At 34.6% G+C, this 19733-nt stretch overlaps 1 protein-coding gene across 1 annotated transcript in view; it reads right to left on the bottom strand.

The window, feature by feature from the left end:
- LOC128660439 (collagen alpha-6(VI) chain-like) overlaps nucleotides 1–19733 on the bottom strand; it is a 534497-nt gene that overhangs the window by 170863 nt on the left and 343901 nt on the right. The window contains exons 37-38 of the mRNA XM_053714286.1: nucleotides 19238–19328; nucleotides 8444–9115 (exon numbers count right to left, since the gene is read on the bottom strand). Of these exons, the coding sequence (XP_053570261.1) occupies nucleotides 8444–9115; nucleotides 19238–19328 (763 nt within the window). The remainder of the gene's footprint in view (nucleotides 1–8443; nucleotides 9116–19237; nucleotides 19329–19733) is intronic.

Raw genomic sequence — 19733 nt, 5'->3', positions numbered from 1 at the left:
GGAATAGGGGGCGGACCGAACATCGCATATGTTCACCGTCCGCGGCGAACGCGAACATGCTATGTTCGCCGAGAACTATTCGCCGGCGAACTATTTGCGACATTACTACCTGGAGGCTTATCAACATGTCAATATATTCCTACATAGTTGGAAAGCATACTAGAAGTCTGAGTTCATATCCTAAAATTTTATTTGACTTGAAATTAGAAACACGCTACATATTGGTTACAGATATTAGCTGGCTTATTGTATGCTTGCTTTATACATGGGCTGGGGCAGTCATTTTTTTCAATGCTGTCATTCCAAAAGATTTCTACTCGATTCTACAAATGATACCAATAATTTTAATCTCAATGGAATATTATTATAGATTTACAGTTATACCACTAATTTTATAGCTTATGATGTACTCTCATAAAAATATTGAGAATGTGAGCTTTTCCCCCATGTTTTAATAGTTTGTTAATGCCTGCTCTGATTACTATGGCCTAGATTACGAGTTTTGCGTTAGCTTTAAAAAGCAGCGTTGGCCGGTCCTAATGCTGCTTTTTAACGCCCGCTGGTATTAGGAGCCTTGAAGTTACAGGTGTACCGCTCACTTTTTTGGCCAGACTCTGAAATACCGCAAATCCACTTACGTTAAGTGCATATCCTATATTTTCAATGGGACTTGAATAGCGCCGGTATTATGAGTCTTCCAAAAGTGAGCGGTAGAACCCTCTCCTGTCAAGCCTGGTACCGCATTTTAAAGTCAGTAGTTAAAAGTTTTACACTACAACGCTGTAGCATAAAACTCTTAACTTAAGTTCTAAAAAGTACACTAACACCCATAAACTACCTATTAACCCCTAAACCGAGGCCCCCCCACATCGCAAACACTAAAATACATTTTTTAAACCCCTAATCTGCTGAACTGGACATCGCCGCCACTATAATAAATATATGAACCCCTAAACCGCCGCACTCCCGCATCGCAAACATTAGTTAAATATTATTAACCCCTAACATCGCCGACACCTACCTACATTTATTAACCCCTAATCTGCCGCCCCCAACGTCGCCGCTACTATATTAAAGTTATTAACCCATAAATCTAAGTCTAACCCTAACACCCCCTAACTTAAATATAATTTAAATAAATCTAAATAAAATTACTATCATTACCTCAATTATTCCTATTTAAAACTAAATACTTACCTGTAAAATAAACCCGAATATAGCTACAATATAACTAATAGTTACATTGTAGCTAGCTTAGGTTTTATTTTTATTTTACAGGCAAGTTTGTATTTATTTTAACTAGGTAGAATAGTTATTAAATAGTTATTAACTATTTAATAACTACCTAGTTAAAATAAAGACAAATTTACCTGTAAAATAAAACCTAACCTAAGTTACAATTACACCTAACACTACACTACAATTAAATTAATTACCTAAATTAAATACAATTAAGATTAAGGTTTTATTTTACAGGTAAATTTGTCTTTATTTTAACTAGGTAGTTGTTAAATAGTTAATAACTATTTAATAACTATTCTACCTAGTTAAAATAAATACAAACTTGCCTGTAAAATAAAAATAAACCCTAAGCTAGATACAATGTAACTATTAGTTATATTGTAGCTAGCTTAGGGTTTATTTTATAGGTAAGTATTTAGTTTTAAATAGGAACTATTTAGTTAATTGTAGTAATTTTATTTAGATTTATTTAAATTAAGTTAGGGGGGTTAGGGTTAGAGTTAGGTTTAGGGGTTAATATGTTTATTATAGTGGTGGCGACGTTGGGGGCGGCAGATTAGGGGTTAATAAATATAATGTAGGGTTCGGCGATGTTGGGGGCAGCAGATTAGGGGTTCATAAGTATAATGTAGGTGGCGGCGGTGTCCGGGAGCGGCAGATTAGGGGTTAATTAATAATATAATGTAGGTGTCAGCGATTTTGGGGGTGGCAGATTAGGGGTTAATAAGTGTAAGATTAGGGGTGTTTAGACTCGGGGTTCATGTTAGGCTGTTAGTTGTAGACATAACTTTTATTTCCCAATAGGAATCAATGGGGCTGCGTTAGGAGCTTTACGCTGCTTATCGTGTACGAGCACGATCAGCCACCTCACCGCTAACGTAAGCAGCGCTGGTATTGAGGTGAGATGTGGAGAAAAATTTTGCTCACTTTATGTATATTTTTTTTATATTGTAGAGATATATTTGTTTTATTTCAAAATTGTTATTATTTTGTTTTTTTCAGTGCATTTGTTTTACAGATATCATAAATTATAATGCCAAAGGGATATTAATGTTCTCAAAGGTTGCAATTGTTTCCCGCTTAGGACTAGATTATGAGTGTAGGGCTATTCGTCGGGTTGCGCTCGTATCAATTGTTGAAAGTATAAATTTTGCATGCAAGCGAAACCCGGCACGTGCAAAAAGAGTAATGGCTAGATTACGAGTTGTGCATTAAGGTAAAAAAGCAGCGTTAAGAGGTCCTAACGCTGCATTTTTATGCCTGCTGGTATTACGAGTCTTGAAGGTTTAGGGTCACCGCACACTTATTTGGCCTCACCGCAAGACGACTTACGTTAACTTCAGAAAGTCTTTTTTCTATGGGACTTCCATAGCGCCGGTATTATGAGTCTGTCCTGGGAGGCCAAAAAGTGAGTGGTACACCCTACCCCATCAAGAGTCCTAACGCATTTAAAAGTCAGTAGTTAAGAGTTTTATGGTACAACGCCGTAACATAAAACTCATAACTAAAGTGCTAAAAAGTACACTAACACCCATAAACTACCTAACCCCTAAACCGAGGCCCTCCTGCATCGCAAACTCTAAAATTAAATTTTTAACCCCTAATCTGCCGCTCCGGACACCACCGCCACCTACATTATATTTATGAACCCCTAATCTGCTGCCCCCAACATTGCTGCCACCTACATTATATTTATTAACCCCTAATCTGCCGCCCCCAATGTTGCCGCAACCTACCTACACTTATTAACCCCTAATCTGCCCCCAATGCCGCCGCCACTATAATAAACATATTAACCCCTAAACCGCCACACTCCCACCTCACAAACATTAGTTAAATATTATTAACCCCTAATCTGCCATCCCTAACATCGCCGCCACCTACATACACTTATTAACCTCTAATCTGCCGCCCCCAATGTTGCCGCCACTATACTAAATGTATTAACCCCTAAACCTAAGTCTAACCCTAACCCTAACACCCCCTAACTTAAATATAATTACAATAAATCTAAATAAAAATTCCTATCATTACCTAAATTATTCCTATTTAAAACTAAATACTTACCTATAAAATAAACCCTAAACTAGCTACAATATAACTAATAGTTACATTGTAGCTAGCTTAGGGTTTATTTTTATTTTACAGGCAAGTTTGTATTTATTTTAACTAGGTATAATAGTTATTAAATAGTTAATAACTATTTAATAACTACCTAGCTAAAATAAATACAAAAGTACCTGTAAAATAAAACATAACCTAAGTTACAATAACACTTAACACTTCACTATAATTAAATAAATTTACTAAATTAAATTCAATTACCTAAATTAAATTAAATTAGCTAAAGTACAAAAAACCCCCACTAAATTACAGAAAATAATAAACAAATTACAGATATTTAAACTAATTACACCTAATCTAATAGCCCTTTCAAAATAAAAAAGCCTCCCCAAAATAAAAAACCCCTAGCCTAAACTAAACTACCAATAGCCCTTAAAAGGGCGTTTTGTGGGGCATTGCCCCAAAGTAATCAGCTCTTTTACCTGTAAAAAAAAATATACAAACAACCCCCCCCAACAGTAAAACCCACCACCCACACAAACAACCCCCCAAATAAAATACTATCTAAAAAACCTAAGCTCCCCATTGCCCTGAAAAGGGCATTTGGATGGGCATTGCCGTTAAAAGGGCAGTTAGCTCTTTTGCAGGCCCAAACCCTAACCTAACAATAAAACCCACCCATTACACCCTTAAAAAAACCTAATACTAACCCTCTGAAGATCGACTTACAGTTCTGAAATAGGTTGTGTTCCTCACAGCGTCTCCTCTGTATCCAACTAGCTCCCCAGAAAAAGTAAGACACCTAGTTTGTCTATAGATATTGAATAATGTATAATTTAGAATCTAGGGAGCGCCTCAAAGTGGGCTGGGATATATATGCACATGAAACGTTGATAAGATTTATGAGAAAATGCACAGGTTTATTTATACATACACGATAAAAACAGTTAAAAATGTAGAAAATATATGAAATTGCAATCAGATTGAGTTGAAATTATTCAATTTATTAGATGTATATCCTCTTAAACATTAACTTATATAGTATCAAACAGGGTGGTGATACATAAGTGTAAAAGAGTAAAACATATAAAAAGAAGTCATTCATGGATCCATGAGTACAATAAAAAATTGAATAAAACCATATAACAGGTACAGAAATGCAATCTTCAAAAATTAAAACGCTAAAAACATATAATACAATAAGTTAACGATTCCTAAATATCATAAGTGTGTAGTGTCTCCTATGTGTGTTAGACAATCCCTGATATCAGGGTAAGTAGTTCCAAGTTCCTTGGGGGCAATTCTGCCCTATGGTGAGTCGATCCTAAAGGTGATAGCTGTGAAGGTGTCCAAGAAGTCTGACTTGGTGGGGGGTGATGTAAAATATAAAAATGTAAAAAATGTAAAAAATATAAAAAATGTGGAAAAAACAAATGGAAAAAAGATATCCTAGTGCTGTGATCAATAGCTATAAAACTCAATAGCAATAAAACTCAAATCCAAAAAATGTGATAAAAGTAAGTAAAAGGTTGAAAAAAGTCAAAGAATTTTCGTTATAATGTCCTAAATCCAAAATCCAAAAGAATATATCCCAGTGTACCTTATTTCTGGAAGTGAACACAAATAATTTCCATCTTGCTGGTCATAGAGCTATACTAGTCTCTTGCTTCCAGATGCTGTCTACTTGTCTTTTGTACTCGGATACAGTGTTAACTAGATTGCCTTCTTGTCAGTCAGACATGCACCGCACAGGAGTAATTGCTGTTCTGCCACTCTACAAGGCTTCCTGCACTGTGGGATGGGCCAACTGCAAGGATTACATCAGTTCTGAAGACCGGACATCCATCCTCAAGGAAGCGGCAGAAGTCTTCCTCCAACCGGGCCGAAGTCCTCAACGAAGCCGGGAGAAGTCTTCATCCAAGCCGGGCGAAGTGGTCCTCCATACGGCAGAAGTCTTCATCCAGATGGCATCTTCTAGCTTCATCCATCCGACGTGGAGCATCCTCTTCATCCGACGACTACCCGACGAATGAAGGTACCTTTAAGTGACGTCATCCAAGATGGCATCCCTTAGATTCCGATTGGCTGATAGAATTCTATCAGCCAATCTGAATTAAGGTAGAAAAAATTCTATTGGCTGATGCAATTAGCCAATAGGATTGAAGTTCAATCCTATTGGCTGATGCAATCAGCCAATAGGATTGAGCTCGCATTCTATTGGCTATTTAAGGGCTATTAGTAGTTTAGTTTAGGCTAGGGATTTTTTTTATTTTGGGGGAGCTTTTTTATTTTGATAGGGCTATTAGATTAGGTGTAATTAGTTTAAATATCTGTAATTTGTTTATTATTTGCTGTAATTTAGTGTTTGTTTGTTTTGTACTTTAGCTAATTTAATTTAATTTAGGTAATTGTATTTAATTTAGTAAATGTATTTAATTATAGTGTAGTGTTAGGTGTTATTGTAACTTAGGTTAGGTTTTATTTTACAGGTACTTTTGTTTTTATTTTAGCTAGGTAGTTATTAAATAGTTATTTAATAACTATTTAATAACTATTGTACCTAGTTAAAATAATTACAATCTTGCCTGTAAAATAAAAATAAACCCTAAAATAGCTACAATGTAACTATTAGTTATATTGTAGCTATCTTAGGGTTTATTTTATAGGTTTTAAATAGGAATAATGTAGTTAATTATAGTAATTTTATTTAGATTTATTTAAATTATATTTAAGTTAGGGGGTGTTAGGGTTATACTTAGGTTTAGGGGTTAATACATTTAGTATAGTGGCAGCGACGTTGGGGGCAGCAGATTATGGGTTAATAAGTGTAGGTAGGCTGCGGCGACATTGGGTGCGGCAGATTAGGGGTTAATAAATATAATGTAGGTGTCGGCGATGTTGGGGGCAGCAGATTAGGGGTTCATAAGTATAATGTAGGTGGCGGCGGTGTCCGGAGCGGCAGATTAGGGGTTAAAAAATATAATGCAGGTGTCGGCAATGTCTGGGGCAGCAGATTAGGGGTTAATTAGTGTAAGATTAGCGGTGTTTAGACTCGGGGTTCATGTTAGAGTGTTAGGTGTAAACATAAATTTTATTTCTCCGTAGGAATTAATGGGGTTGCGTTACTGAGTTTTACGCTGCTTTTTTGCAGGTGTTAGACTTTTTCTCAGTCGGCTCTCCCCGTTGATTCCTAAGGGTAAATCGTGCATGAGCATGTACGACCAGCTCACCGCTGACTTAAGCAGCGCTGGTATTGGAGTGAGGTAATGAGCAAAATTTTGCTCAACGCTCACATCTTGTCTTTTAGCGACGGGTTTGTAAAAACCTGTAATGCCAGTGCTGCAGGTAAGTGAGCGGTGAGACAAAACTGCTTGTTAGCACCGCATAGCCTCTAACGCAAAACTCATAATCTAGCCGATAGTTTGCAAAGTCTCTATCATGTTAACGTATTCCCCATAGACTTCAATGGAGCATGAAAACTGGAGGGAAAAAAAAACGAACACCCATACCCGCATGCCACCTGATTGCATTTATTCAAGTGCGCTAAAGCCGACATGAATTATAAATATTTCACATTCCAATGTTTTTCATATGCAGAACAATGTACTTTTTATTGTAAATACATATTTCTATATATATATCTATATATACCCAAACCTGTATATACTGTATATTCCTATAGATACAGTATATAGATATGTATGTTACATGAACAGTATCAGATATATGTATAAAGAAATATATATTAAATTAGAAAAAGTACATTATTTTCTATATGAAGAATATAGGAATGTAAAATATACATAACATACATCAGGGTTTGCAATTTAGGACTAACAGGGTTGGGTTTGACACTCATAAATAATTGCTATCTTCAATGCGTGCTATTGAAATATTAAATATAAACTGTTAAAAATATTAATTAAAAACATAAAAAATAATTATACATATTTAAAATATTCTAAATAATCCATAGAATGAATATATATATTATTTTTTTACTGTATATATCATCATTTTGAATAATACCTGCACTAGTTTAATTACTTTTGTTTGTTAAATTACTTTTATCTGTAATTTAGCTGCATCTTTGTCCAAATGGAGAACCGCCAGCTAAGTATCTAATACAATATCCTCTTTCTTATATGATGCATTTCCCCCTGTACATTTGAAAGCTCTTAGTAACATCAGTTATATTTAGGTAGGCAACAGTCCCTTTCAAGCTACGGAAGAGAACGTATATTAAAGGCACAATTAAACAGCTTGAGATTTTTATATAAAATGTTTAGTTATGCATAATGAAACACCTTTGCAATATATATTTGTATTTAGTTTGCTCCTTTTTCAAGTAATTTAGCTCTGACAATTGTGGATTTTCTGGTTCTAAGAACTTTAAATGTACCCTGCTGACCGCTCAACTCTAACTCTGCCATATTTCTTTATACTTTTTTTTAACTGATAACGACTGCAATACACTGCATTTTATTCTAACATCATGACAGTGGCTATCCTAGACGTCTACAGACCTGAGCCTAAATTAGCTCCTCCAAATGAGGCAAGTAGTGGGAGGAGTTTTGCTAATTAAAAAAACAATAACAATTAAAGCAAACAAGATGTTATTTTAGATGGTTACAACTGATATTCAATTCTACAGCAACACAACAGAGATGTCTTCTTACAGGTCTTAAAATGTCCCAAGCCAACATAATTATCACTTTAACTTCTTGTAATCTGCTTCTTTCTATACCACTCTATATTTATACACAGTATAGTGCTATCATAATTTTGTTCAATAATTGTTCTAGACTTAAAGGTACTGTCCAATCCTTTATGTGTGTCTACCTTAAGTGCAGTTAAACTAAATGTGTATTTTTTAACAAGGAAGAAACCATTTATTTGTGTTTTTAGAAACAGATTGTTCTCTGGTTAGCCAATTACCACAACTCTATTATTGGATAGTAACACACTTCACAGGTATAAGAACAAAAAATATTTTTCTTTTTTAAGCATTCATTTAAAATAATGGAGACAGTTACATTTTAACTTGGACTAAATTAGTTGCAACTAAGTAGCAAATCAATTTAATATCATGTTTAAATCCCCTTTTCCTTGTTCCATTCAATAATTTGTTACTTACGATTAAGAAGGTTGAGGAAGGCCTGGCTAAACCTCTCAGCATACACCAGTTCAGACTTGGCCATGCTAACCAAGTGCAGCAAGTGTTGGTCTTTTGGAAAGCTGAAAAGTTCACTCAATTCATTATCATTTATCTCTTTTCCGTATGCCAAGACGAACATGGTAAAACCCTGGCATTTTGCTTTTCGTGTTATATCTCTCAGTTTTTCTCTGTCCCAGTAACTTGTCCTGCTGCCAAGGATAGTAAAAATAACTTTGTGCTTTCTTGGTTTTGGAGCCTTTGAGAAAATATTGTCAATAGCCCACTGAACAGAATATCCAATAGCAGATGGCCCATCCAACTGAGTTACGGATTCCTCAATATGTCTTTTCATTAGACTCCTATCATTGTAACTAATAAGGTCAAATTCAGTTTTTACAGGACTTATATTCCGGTTTGGCAAGAATCCTGGGACTGCTTGTTGGAGTAGAGCAACTCTCGCCCCTACGTCTGACACCCGAGGCTGTGGTGATATAACAAGGTGATCCAGAACAGCACTCACAAAATCTTTTACATGCTCAAAGCCATTACTTCTGATACTACGGGAGCTGTCAATTATGAAAGCAATATCCATGTCCACTTCAGTTGGTGGCTGTGGATCAAGCTCACATTCTTCATCAGGTCGGCACTTGTCTGAAAATAAATATTTAAATGAAAAGTTGTAAGGCTTTTATTTGTGTACAAAAGGACATTAGCATGCATTACTATCCAGAACTGAATGTATATGAGTGAATAGATGGACACTGGAGTCATATTTTCGAATAGGCATAAATAAATGTTTTAAAATTATTCAACACACCCATTATGTTAGCACAATTTTCAATTGTTGCTGTTCACCAGAGAAATAAAAATCAACTGACAGAAAAATGGACATATGGAACATTTTTAAGAGACCTTTAATATCCCCTCATCATGTAAATATATCATATGACCCCTCATTTAAAAAACAGTGACGTTACTTTATTTAATGGGATAGGAAAGTCAAAATTAAACTTGCATGATTCAGATAGAGCACGTCATTTTAAGACACTTTTAAATTCACTTCTATTTTCAAATGTGCTTCATTCTCTTAGTATCCCTTGTTAAAAAACGAATACGCACATATCATACATATAATTGGTGCCTGCACACATTTGTCTCTTGTGATTGGCTAAATAGATATTTTCAGCTTCCTGTCAGTAGTGCAATGCTATCCCTTTAGCAATGGATAACAAGAGAATGAAGACAATTTGATAATAGAATTAAATTGGAAAGTTGTTTAAAATTGTATGTTCTCTCCGAATCATAAATGAAAATTTTGGGGTTTACCATCCCTTTAAATAAGGGGTTTTGTGTCATTATAGCTATTAAGTGATCGACATAGTAATAATACTGAGCTGGCAACAAACTCTAGCCTCATATTGATGAGTTATTATATCCACAATTCTCTAAACCAGTGTCCTCAAGTACCCACAACAGGTCAGGTTTTTATTATAGCTGAACTATAGCATAGGTGAAATAATCAGCTGATGGGTAAAAGCAAGTTAGTAACCATGGTTACTGATCAGCTGATTATTTCACCTGTGCTCTAGTTCAGCTATAATAAAAACACTGCTCTAAACTACTAAAAACAAGTACAAGAATGAAAATAAATGGGAGAAATTGCTGATTGTAAATAAAGGTGATATTTTTGTGAAATTATATACAGGATTATTTCTGTTGAATATTTTATGTATTTTGTTTCATATATATTTTTTGCTATAGATTATTTGCAATAGTTTAGTACTTCTATAATAAATATTTACATTAAAGGGACAGTCAACACCAGAATTTTTGTTGTTTTAAAAGATAGATAATCCCTTAATTACCAATTCCCCAGTTTTGCATAACCAACACAGTTATAATTATACACGTTTTACCTTCGTAATTACCTTGCATCTAAGCCTCAGCAGACTGCCCCCTTATTTCAGTTCTTTTGACAGACTTGCATTTTAGCCAATCAGAGCTGTCTCCATGGTAAATTTGCATGCATGAGCTCAATGTTATCTATATGAAACATGTGAACTAATGCCCTCCAGTGGTGAAAAACTATCAAAATGCATTTAGATAAGAGGTGGCCTTCAAGGTCTAAGAAATTAACATATGAACCTCCTAGGTTTAGCTTTCAACTAAGAATACCAAGAGAACAAAGCAAAATTGGTGATAGAAGTAAATTGGAAAGTTGTTTAAAATTACATGCCCTATTTGAAACAGTAATGTTTTTTTTGGACTTGACTGTCCCTTTAACCCCTTAACGACCGAGGACGTGCAGGGTACGTCCTCAAAAAAAAGGCAGTTAACGCCTGAGAACGTACCCTGCACGTCCTCGGTGTGGAAAGCAGCTGGAAGCGATCCTGCTCACTTCCAGCTGCTTTCCGGTTATTGCAGGATGCCTCGATATGGAGGCATCCTGCAATAACCGTTTTAAGCCATCCGGTGCAGAGAGAGCCACTCTGTGGCCCTCTCTGCACCGGAGATCGGTGGCTTATTGCGTTGGTGGGTGGGAGCCGGACCGGGAGGTGGGTGGCGGCCATCGATGGCCCTTCGTGATGTGGAGGGGGGCGGGATCGTGGGCGGGGAGGCCAGGGGGCGCACACTGACGCGCGCACGTGCACGGGAGGGCGGGCGCGTGCACAGGGAGGGTGCGGGTGGGAACCGCTACACTACAGAAAAAAATTGTAGGAAAATGAGAAAAAAATTGCAAAAAATAAATAAATCAAATTAAAAAAATACATCAGTTAGGTGGTGGGTGTTGGGCTGTGGGGAGGGGGAAGCTACACTACAGAAAAACCGGGGAAAAAATAAAATAAAACATATTTTTTTGCAAACTGGGTACTGGCAGACAGCTGCCAGTACCCAAGATGGCCCCCAATAAGGCAGAGGGGAGGGTTAGAGAGCGGTTTTGGGGGGATCAGGGAGGTTGGGGGCTAAGGGGGGGGGGATCCTACACAGCAGCATATGTAAATATGCTTAAAAAAAAATATTTTAGTACTGGCAGACTTTCTGCCAGTACTTAAGATGGCGGGGACAATTGTGGGGTGGGGGAGGGAAGGGAGCTGTTTGGGAGGGATCAGGGGGTGGGATGTGTCAGGTGGGAGGCTGATCTCTACACTAAAGCTAAAATTAACCCTGCAAGCTCCCTACAAACTCCCTAATTAACCCCTTCACTGCTAGCCATAATACACGTGTGAGGCGCAGCAGCATTTAGCGGTCTTCTAATTACCAGAAAGCAATGCCAAAGTCATATATGTCTGCTATTTCTGAACAAAGGAGATCCCAGAGAAACATTTACAACCATTTGTACCATAATTGCACAAACTGTTTGTAAATGTTTTCAGTGAGAAACCTAAAATTGTGAAAAATGTAACTTTTTTTTTTTAATTTGATCGCATTTGGCGGTAAAATGGTGGCATGAAATATACCAAAATGGGCCTAGGTCAATACTTTGGGTTGTGTACTACACTATACTAAAGCTAAAATTAACCATACAAGCTCCCTACAAGCTCCCTAATTAACCCCTGCACTGCTGGGCATAATACACGTGTGGTGCGCAGCGGCATTTAGTGGCCTTCTAATTACCAAAAAGCAATGCCAAAGCCATATATGGCTGCTATTTCTGAACAAAGGGGATCCCAGAGAAGCATTTACAACCATTTGTGCCATAATTGCACAAGCTGTTTGTAAATCATTTCAGTGAGAAACCTAAAATTGTGAAAAAATTTGCGTTTTTTTTTTATTTGATCGCATTTGGCGGTGAAATGGTGGCATGAAATATACCAAAATTGGCCTAGATCAATACTTGGGGTTGTCTACTACACTACGCTAAAGCTAAAATTAACCCTACAAGCTCCCTAAAAGCTCCCTAATTAACCCCTTAACTGCTGGGCATAATACACGTGTGGTGCGCAGTGGCATTTAGCGACCTTCTAATTACCAAAAAGCAACGCCAAAGCTATATATGTCTGCTATTTCTGAACAAAGGGGATCCCAGAGAAGAATTTACAACCATTTATGCCATAATTGCACAAGCTGTTTGTAAATAATTTCAGTGAGACACCGAAAGTTTGTGAAAAAATTTGTGAAAAAGTGAACGATTTTTTGTATTTGATCGCATTTGGCGGGGGAATGGTGGAATGAAATATACCAAAATTGGCCTAGATCAATACTTTAGGATGTCTACTAAAAAAAAATATATACATGTCAAGGGATATTCAGCGATTCCTGAAAGATATTAGTGTTCTAATGTAACTAGCGCTAATTTTGAAAAAAAAAATGGTTTGGAAATAGCAAAGTGCTACTTGTATTTATGGCCCTATAACTTACAAGAAAAGCAAAGAACATGTAAACATTGGGTATTTCTAAACTCAGGACAAAATTTAGAAACTATTTAGCATGGGTGTTTTTTGATGGTTGTAGATATGTAACAGATTTTTGGGGTCAAAGTTAGAAAAAGTGTGTTTTTTTCCATTTTTCCTCATATTTTATAATTTGTTTTATAGTAAATTATAAGATATGATGAAAATAATGGTATCTTTAGAAAGTCCATTTAATGGCGAGAAAAACGGTATATAATATGTGTGGGTATATATATATATATATATATGTATATAGTCTCCCTAAGGGAAAAAGGGGCAACCGGACGTGGACTCCTTGCTCAGTGTGCTTAGAGGAATGTGGCTACACCTCACTGACGAGGCCCAATGAAGGCCGAAACGATCGTTTGGGGTTGCTGTGTTCCTTGTTCAGAGAAGAATTGCCTGGTATTTCGGTGCTGGACTGACCGTAATAGGCGGGATCAGACTGATATACTACAGGAAAGTTTTACTCTGTGAAAAGCATTGCTGGGCTGAAAGAAGTTGCACCCAGGTGGTAAATCGCCATAGAACAGGCTAACAATGGTATTGAGCTGGATGCTCATTCCTGTGAGTGCATTTCTCTCTGTATATATATATATATATATATATATATATATATATGTATTTATTTTTCACAGTATCTATAATAATTAATAATCTTTATTAATACTTTTTAATACTTAATATTTACATAATGTACCTTAAGATAACTAATTCTTCATGTGCACTAACCCGACAGCGTGCTTGATCGAAAGTGTGAAACTCGAAGCACATTACAATGGAATGTAAAATATGCGTAAATATAATTTTTATTATTGAATATATATATATATATATATATACATAATAATGTTAATGTAAAATATATATCTATACCTATATATATATCTATATGAGTAGATATATAGTTATAGGTATATACAGATATATTTATAGAAATATTTATTTAAAATAAAAATAACACTTTCCTGTATTTGAAGAACATTGAAATGTTAAATATTTACAGAAAATACACAGTAAAACACATTATTAAATAGTATTATAGAATTATTATTTTTAGACACACATATATATTACAGCCCTTTACAGTTAAATACCTGATCATGTACCATATAGCTTTGAATCCTTATAAAAAAATTATTCATATTTAGATGACATTTTTTTTATCAGATAGTGCTTATATGAGTGTAACAGTATATTTTAATGTATTTATGTTGTGTTTGGTCCATCTTTTATTTGATCCCTAATCCTTAACGTGAGGTCTTCAGTTGTGCTAACCTGACGCTTGTTAAATTAGATTACGCTCGCATTTACATTCAACTTGACACAAATTAACGCACCTGAGATATTCTAACATTGCACATGTGCAAATGTTAGCGTGCCACTTGTAATCTAGCCCATAATCAACAGATTAGTTATTTACAAGAAACATAAAACTCATCATCTAAAGGTGAATTTAAGTATTTTCAGTCTTAAATAGCGATTTTAATATATGATTAACTGAGTAGCTTAAATTATTTGAACTAGAATGAAGCAATTAGATGTTACTCATGAAACTGTCATTTTAACATTCTCTGGTAAATATTTTTTACAATTCACTTGTGGTACCAGATGGTGCACTATTCATAGTGCAGGATCACTATATAGATAAAGCTTCACTTATAATCTAGGCCAATCTTTTTTTTTTTTTAAAGGGTACTGTAATTACAGTTTTCACGTTGCACTTTCAATACACTTAACCCCTTCATGCGATAGCAAGTGTTTAACATCGGAACAAAATTCCAATGTAAAGACTTGCATGGAAAATTAAATCACGCAATCGTCAATGTGATCACGTGATTTCAAGGCCAGGATTGGATTACGAGGGACTGTCTACAATGTTTGTTTACTGAGCACTATGAGCTGTAATTTATATGTGTGTTTATTAAGCACTATAAACTGTAACTTATGTGTGTGTTTATTGAGCAGTATAAGCCGTAACTTATGTGTGTGTTTATTAAGCACTATAAGCTGTAACTTATGTGTGTGTTTATTAAGCACTATAAGCTGTAACTTATGTGTGTGTTTATTGAGCACTATAAACTGTAACTTACGTGTGTGTTTATTGAGCAGTATAAGCCGTAACTTATGTGTGTGTTTATTAAGCACTATAAGCTGTAACTTATGTGTGTGTTTATTGAGCACTATAAACTGTAACTTATGTGTGTGTTTATTGAGCACTATAAACTGTAATTTATGTGTGTGTTTATTGAGCACTATAAGCTGTATTTATGTGAGTTTATTGAGTATTATAATTTGTAACTTATGTGTGTTTAAAGAGCACTATAAGATGTAATGTATGTATGTGTTTATTGTGCATTATAAACTGTAACTTATGTGTGTTTAAAGAGCACTATAAGATGTAATTTATGTATGTGTTTATTGTGCATTATAAACTGTAACTTATGTGTGTTTAAAGAGCACTATAAGATGTATTGTATGTATGTGTTTATTGTGCATTATAAACTGTAACTTATGTGTGTTTAAAGAGCACTATAAGATATGTATGTGTTTATTGTGCATTATAAACTGTAACTTATGTGTGCTTATTGAGCACTGTAAATTATAATGTTATGTTTGTTTATTGAGCACTATGCTATAATGTAAGTGTTTATTGAGCACTATGCTATAATGTATGTGGTTATTGAGCACTATATGCTGTAACTTCTGTAAGTGTTTATAGTGCACTATAAGCTGTAACGTATGTGTGTGTTTATTGAGCACTATGAGCTGTAATTTATGTGTGTGTTTATTGAGCATTATAAGCTGCAACTTCTGTGTGTGTTTATTGAGCACTATAAACTGTATTTTCTGTAAGTTTTTATAGAGCACTATAATCTGTAACATATATGTTTATTGAGCACCATAAGCCTATGTGTGTGTTTTTAGAGCACTATAAACTGTAATTTATATAAGTGTTTATAGAGCACTATAAGCTGTAACTTACGTGTGTATTTATAGAGCACTATAAGCTGTAATTTATGTGTGTGTTTATTGAGCACTATAAACTGTAACTTATGTGTGTGTTTATTGAGCAGTATAAGCCGTAACTTATGTGTGTGTTTATTAAGCACTATAAGCTGTAATTTATGTGTGTGTTTATTGAGCACTATAAACTGTAACTTATGTGTGTGTTTATTGAGCAGTATAAGCCGTAACTTATGTGTGTGTTTATTGAGCACTATAAGCTGTAATTTATGTGTGTGTTTATTGAGCACTATAAACTGTAACTTATGTGTGTGTTTATTGAGCAGTATAAGCCGTAACTTATGTGTGTGTTTATTAAGCACTATAAGCTGTAACTTATGTGTGTGTTTATTGAGCACTATAAACCGTAACTTATGTGTGTGTTTATTGAGCACTATAAGCTGTAACTTATGTGTGTGTTTATTGAGCACTATACACTGTAATTTATGTGTGTTTTTATTGAGCACTATAAGCTTAACTTGTTTGTGTTTATTGAGCACTATAAGTCGTAATATAGGTGTGTGTTTATTGAGCACTATAAGCTGTAATTTATGTGTGTGTTTATTGAGCACTATAAGCTGTAACTTACGTGTGTGTTTATTGAGCACTATAAGCTGTAATTTATGTGTGTGTTTATTGAGCACTATAAGCTGTAATTTATGTGTGTGTTTATTGAGCAAAATGAACTATAATTTATGTGTGTGTTTATTGAGCACTATAAGCTGTAACTTACGTGTGTGTTTATTGAGCACTATAAGATTAACTTGTTTGTGTTTATTGAGCACTATAAGATGTAACTTATATGTTTGTTTATTGAGCACTATAAGCTGTAACTTACGTGTGTGTTTATTGAGCACTATAAGCTGTAATTTATGTGTGTGTTTATTGAGCACTATAAGCTGTAACTTACGTGTGTTTTTATTGAGCACTATAAGATTAACTTGTTTGTGTTTATTGAGCACTATAAGCCATAACTTATATGTTTGTTTATTGAGCACTATAAGCTGTAACTTACGTGTGTGTTTATTGAGCACTATAAACTGTAATTTATGTGTGTGTTTATTGAGCACTATAAGCTGTAACTTACGTGTGTGTTTATTGAGCACTATAAGATTAACTTGTTTGTGTTTATTGAGCACTATAAGCTGTAACTTACGTGTGTGTTTATTGAACACTATAAGATTAACTTGTTTGTGTTTATTGAGCACTATAGGCTGTAACTTACGTGTGTGTTTATTGAACACTATAAGCTGTAATTTATGTGTGTGTTTATTGAGCACTATAAGCCGTAACTTATATGTGTGTTTATTGAGCACTATAAGCTGTAACTTACATGTGTGTTTATTGAGCACTATAAGATTAACTTGTTTGTGTTTATTGAGCACTATAAGCTGTAACTTACGTGTGTGTTTAATGAACACTATAAGCTGTAACTTACGTGTGTGTTTATTGAACACTATAAGATTAACTTGTTTGTGTTTATTGAGCACTATAAGCTGTAACTTACATGTGTGTTTATTGAACACTATAAGATTAACTTGTTTGTGTTTATTGAGCACTATAAGCTGTAATTTACGTGTGTGTTTATTGAGCATTATAAAATTAACTTGTTTGTGTTTATTGATCACTATAAACTGTAACGTATGTGTGTGTTTATTGAGCACTATAAGCTGTAACGTATGTGTGTGTTTATTGAGCACTATAAGCCGTAACTTACCTGTGTGTTTATTGAGCAGTATAAAATTAACTTGTTTTTGTTTATTGAGCACTATAAGCCGTAACTTACGTGTGTATTTATTGAGCACTATAAGATTAACATGTTTCTGTTTATTGAGCACTATAAGCCATAACTTATGTGTGTTTATTTAGCACTATAAGCCATAACTTATGTGTGTGTTTATTGAGCACCATAAGCCATAACTTATGTGTGTGTTTATTTAGCACTATAAGCCATAACTTATGCGTGTGTTTATTGAGCACTATAAGCTGTAACTTATGTTTGTGTTTATTGAGCACTATAAGCTGTAACTTATGTGTGTGTTTATTGAGCACTATAAGCTGTAACTTACGTGTGTGTTTATTGAGCACTATAAACTGTAACTTATGTGTGTGTTTATTGAGCATTATAAGCTGTAACTTATGTGTGTGTTTATTGAGCACTATAAGCCGTAACTTATGTGTGTGTTTATTGAGCAGTATAAGCCGTAATTTATGTGTGTGTTTATTGAGCAGTATAAGCCGTAACTTATGTGTGTGTTTATTGAGCAGTATAAGCCATAACTTATGTGTGTGTTTATTGAGCAGTATAAGCCGTAACTTATGTGTGTGTTTATTGAGCACTATAAGCTGTAACTTACGTGTGTGTTTATTGAGCACTATAAGATTAACTTGTTTGTGTTCATTGAGCACTATAAGCTGTAACTTACGTGTGTGTTTATTGAGCACTAGAAGCTGTAACTTACGTGTGTGTTTATTGAGCACTATAAGATTAACTTGTTTGTGTTTATTGAGCACTATAAGCTGTAACTTACATGTGTGTTTATTGAGCACTATAAACTGTAACTTATGTGTGTGTTTATTGAGCATTATAAGCTGTAACTTATGTGTGTGTTTATTGAGCACTATAAGCCGTAACTTATGTGTGTGTTTATTGAGCAGTATAAGCCGTAATTAATGTGTGTGTTTATTGAGCAGTATAAGCCGTAACTTATATGTGTGTTTATTGAGCAGTATAAGCCATAACTTATGTGTGTGTTTATTGAGCAGTATAAGCCGTAACTTATGTGTGTGTTTATTGAGCACTATAAGCTGTAACTTACGTGTGTGTTTATTGAGCACTATAAGATTAACTTGTTTGTGTTCATTGAGCACTATAAGCTGTAACTTACGTGTGCGTTTATTGAGCACTAGAAGCTGTAACTTACGTGTGTGTTTATTGAGCACTATAAGATTAACTTGTTTGTGTTTATTGAGCACTATAAGCAGTAACTTACATGTGTGTTTATTGAGCACTATAAACTGTAACTTACATGTGTGTTTATTGAGCACTATAAGCTGTAACTTATGTGTGTGTTTATTAAGCACTATAAACTATAACTTATCTCTGTTGCATACAAAAATTAGGTTACATCCATTATTGAGAAACACAGCTCTCTAGGTAAAATGTGTCTTTATAGAATCCTGCGAAGGATCTCATAGCACTGATGTGTATTTTTCAGAGAATATATTTTGAGTAGAAAGCTTTAGCGAATCTGGCATATAGTCAGCAAGGGACAATATTGCAAAAATAACATGCTCTTACAAATTAAACCATTTAATTTTTTATTAGAACATTAATTTTACAATCAATTTTGTTAAAGGATTAAGTTTTCCTTACCATAACAAAGAGAGCACCGCATGATAACCTCTAACCTTTGATCTTGTTGCCTCCTCCAAAGAAACACCTTAAATCTTCTGCTTTCATCCACCTAAATTAACATCATGCAATCAGCAAATTTGAATCCAACAGCTATTCTTTTATGCTTATCTTAAAAAAATAGTATGCATTTAATTTTACAGAGATAGTAATTCAAGAGAAATAAACACATTGTAAAGTAATTGTATAGAATGCATTGCATGTGTCTAATTATTACTTTCAATCTCTAACCAATCTGAATTGACTAGAAAATTATATATTGCAGCTTTGACAAAATAAAATGTGACATTAAAGGGACATAAAAGTGCACAAAAAACAATGCTTGAATGTCTCATTTTATTACTGCACAGTTGCTTGCAAATGGGTTAAACACATAACTAAGTCAGCTTTAAAGAAGCAATGCTCTAGTGGAACCCAGTTGAACACATGTAATGACAAAAAGCCCCTGTGGGCAGAC

The sequence above is a fragment of the Bombina bombina genome, chromosome 5, assembly GCF_027579735.1.
Source record: "Bombina bombina isolate aBomBom1 chromosome 5, aBomBom1.pri, whole genome shotgun sequence".
Taxonomy (NCBI): Eukaryota; Metazoa; Chordata; class Amphibia; order Anura; family Bombinatoridae; genus Bombina; species Bombina bombina.
Note: the sequence above shows the minus strand (reverse complement) of the source record. Positions and strands in the feature narration are given on the sequence as shown.